Source organism: Gadus chalcogrammus, chromosome 13 (genome assembly GCF_026213295.1).
Source record: "Gadus chalcogrammus isolate NIFS_2021 chromosome 13, NIFS_Gcha_1.0, whole genome shotgun sequence".
Classification (NCBI taxonomy): domain Eukaryota; kingdom Metazoa; phylum Chordata; class Actinopteri; order Gadiformes; family Gadidae; genus Gadus; species Gadus chalcogrammus.
The window spans coordinates 18472749-18476418 of NC_079424.1; the positions used below are offsets into that span (position 1 = coordinate 18472749).

The following is a 3670-nucleotide window of genomic DNA, read 5'->3' on the forward strand; positions in this document are numbered from 1 at the left end:
ATACACTTGCAATGTAACCCTAATACCATGATGCAACAAACGAATGCTTTGCTAGGGACGAGTTTTTGGTGACACAATTCAAAACACGAAACAGTAACCCCTTGTGTATCTGAACCGCTAGTGACCCATCCCTCACGGCCCCCTCCCTGTGTCCCCCCTCCAGACTGCTGCGTTCACTGTATCCTGGCCTGCCTGTTCTGCGAGTTCCTCACCCTGTGCAACATCGTGCTCAACTGCGCCACCTGCGGCTCCTGCTCCGGCGACGACTCCTGCTTCTGCTGCTGCTGCGCCTCCGAGGAGTGCGGCGACTGCGAGCTGCCGTGCGACATGGACTGCGGCATCATCGACGCCTGCTGCGAGTCCGCCGACTGCCTGGAGATCTGCATGGAGTGCTGCGGCCTCTGCTTCTCCTCCTGAGGACCGGCTCGGGCCAGTCGGGACGCGTCACGCCGGGGAAACAACCGCAAACGGCGCCAGGGGCGCGGTCTCCTTGTTGATTTGCTGATGAGTCTGGTCGTCGGGGGCGGGCCGGCGGGACTTGGAGGGACTGGACAGCCTGGGTGATGACCGCAGAGCTTGCTTTAAACAGGGTAACGGGCGCCGCAGAACTGAGCTGCCCGATGGAGGCGGTCGCCGGTGACGAACGTCTTCGTCTTCTTCTTCTTCTTCTTCTTCTTCTTCTACTGCTCGGTGTGTCGAAGGAGCAGCAGTCTCCCTCCTTCTCCCCCGGGGCACGTTGGGATTCAGCTGGGGTTCTTAGGCGCGTCCGTCCGTCCATCCGTCCGTCCATCCATCATTCTGTTTGTCATCCGGCTCATGCACGGCGGTGTGTGTGTGTGTGTGTGTGTGTGTGTGTGTGTGTGTGTCTGCGTGTGTGTCTGCGTGTGTGGACAGGGCCGCTGGACCCAGACTGGATGGGCTCTTATTAAAACGGAGCCCCTTGTGCCCACTGAATGACTGGAGTTCCCCAAGCATGAAAAACGACCTCTAAAAGGCAAATGAGAAAATAGCTCCATTTAACCGGATTTTAGTGTTTCTGCAGATAAGAGCTGGGGCATAATGGGAAAAAATGGACGCTCAGATCTCCCCGTCGAACTGTAGTCTGTCCTTGGCAAGGTTAACGTCTTTCAGTGTTTTTTTTAATATGCAGGGCACCGCGCCCACGTGGGGGATGCTGTGTCCACGGCTGTCCATTGTCCCCCCTCCCCCACTCCCCCCCTCGTTTCCATCACTCAATCCGAGGGGACACTGTTGGTGGCTAGTGGCAATATTACACAAAACATTCCTTTTTTTATGAAACACCTCAAGGATTTATGGAGAGGGATGACAACGAAACAGGATCATGTTTGTCCTGGAGATGGGTTCTGAACGGGAAAATAAATATAGACACAAAACCTTTTGGACATTGACTACAACAATTGGATGATTTCAGTCTTGGACAATTCCTTTTTTTTTGTCAAATCTCACACAGTTGCTTACCGAAAATCTCAGCCTGTATGGATTCAGCCTTGTTGTTTTAGTGAGTTAGTTACATTTTGGTGAGGGACCTGTGCTGTTAAAATCCATATTTCTATGCAGCGTTAAGAGAAACTGGAAAGCTTACATCTCTTGAGGAATACATTCCATGAATATTTGACATTGCTATGTGAACAAAGAGACCTCGGCTTTATCCGAAGGCCCGTCGATTTTATGCCTTTTACCAAATCTCTATTAATCCTTGTTTTATAGATTTTAGTTTAGATTTTTACATTCCTCCTGTAATGTGAAAATCACATTTCTGTGTTATCAGGTTTGGCAGGTCTCTCCGCAAAAGCAGCCTTCTCAAGATCTAATTGAATTCCCTTAGTGAAAGTCTTGCAATATTATGCAAAGTAAGATCCATGGGCTTGTGAATGAATGTTTTTTTTTTTGTGATAACAGGGCTCAAATTCTCGCATGCTTAGACGCATCCTCCAACCTAGTACCTCTTGAGATATCACTCAGATCTGGTATGCATTTTAAACGGACTTGATACAAATCTCTCCATACTGTTCACCGAATTCTTTCTGTACAAACCTCCGTTTCAAGTTCCAGAATTATATGTAGGCGATATAGTGTTTCACAATACACCTCTAAGAATCATAATGACTTTAGACATCACATACATTGTGGTTTGATACACATGCACAAATATTGTCATCCGATCATCATACTGGATACACAAAACAACACAAAACAATAACTGGACATCTTTTGTAAAACCCAGTAGAAAACCCAATGCAATTGTTCTAGCTTACATTTTTCACATTTCTTACACCTTTGGTCATGAATCACAGGAAAAACACTGACAAACAGTCCTGGAAAATCCTGGAAAATTGTGCAATCTTCAATAGTTATGAATGAAGGGAGAAGGAGACAAAGACCCTGTTATCGGACAGGAATATAAATATGCAATAATGTTACGTGTGATGTGATTGGCTCAGATGCCAGCTATGTCAAAGATTACACCATCCCTAATGTGCCAACATCTCAGTCAATTTGTATCTATAATATTTAGATTAGTATCTAGTCATTGTTATTTTCAGTATTTTCCATATTCAGTATTTCTTCTTTATTTTTGTTATTGTGAATTCCATCAAAGGTCATTGGAATATTACAAAGTTATCAATGGTTTCCCTCTAAATTTAGCACCCCATTTTGTAATGCAACTCAGAGAGCATGTGGAAGTGCCGGTTGCTCTTCTATTAAGACGTTCCAACTAGCCTTGATGATCCTCTGTCTTACTAGTCCATGATGTGTCATCTTGTTTACACTGTCCCCAAGTATCGCAATTCCCCTTTGCTCTCCTGGATGTTACAGCTGAACTGTTTTATCTCATTTGGAATAAATAATGTGAAGACTAGTGTATACATAAAACACTGGTGTTGAGACCTCCTGTTTTTTAAATGCTGTTATCCCCTTGGCTAACTCTTTAGTAGTCTGTAATTTATCATAGCACCATTGATGCAGTATAGCGATCTGTTAGACATTACACGCACATTTTAAATCGTGGGAAGTTTTAAGCATCAAAACAAATATGAGCAATCGTATTTCTAAATATTTCATTCATAAGGTTTTAATACAATGTCTCGACTCCACATCTGGACAAAATACACATCAGCTAACAGAGCAGTTATGTTGCCAGGTTCTGATAAGGTCTTTGTTTATGATTATGTCATCTGAGATGGTTTTAATTTAGCAAAGAGAAAGCTTAATAATGTTAAAACTGGTGTTCACGTCAAACGCATTTGGGGAGATTAGCCACTGACCTGTACAAATTATTTCTAAATTGACAGAGATAGAAAGCAACCATGTGAATCTCTCATTATATATTGTCTGTGCTTTCAAAAACTTGGCCGCGCTAAGTTTCAAGTTTCATTGTTTTTATTTCTTGAATAATCCCTGCATAAAGTCTCATCACATGCTATTGCAGTTCTCTCAGATATCCCACCAGCCTAGTTGTGTTTGAGCTGAGTTAAAGAGACACAGAGAGAGAGATAGAGAGAGAGAGAGAGAGAGAGAGAGAGAGAGAGAGAGAGAGAGAGAGAGAGAGAGAGGGAGAGAGACAGAGAGAGAGAGAGAGAGAGAGAGAGAGAGAGAGAGAGAGAGAGAGAGAGAGAGAGAGAGAGAGAGCGAGAGAGAGAGAGAGAGA

General features: G+C 44.3%; 1 protein-coding gene across 1 annotated transcript in view; it reads left to right on the plus strand.

Moving 5' to 3' along the window:
- mdfi (MyoD family inhibitor) overlaps window positions 1-3414 on the plus strand; it is a 25353-nt gene extending 21939 nt beyond the window's left edge. Inside the window, exon 5 of the mRNA XM_056606774.1 lies at window positions 164-3414. Within this exon, the coding sequence (XP_056462749.1) occupies window positions 164-417 (254 nt within the window). The 3' untranslated portion in view covers window positions 418-3414. The remainder of the gene's footprint in view (window positions 1-163) is intronic.
- Window positions 3415-3670: the final 256 nt, after the last annotated feature.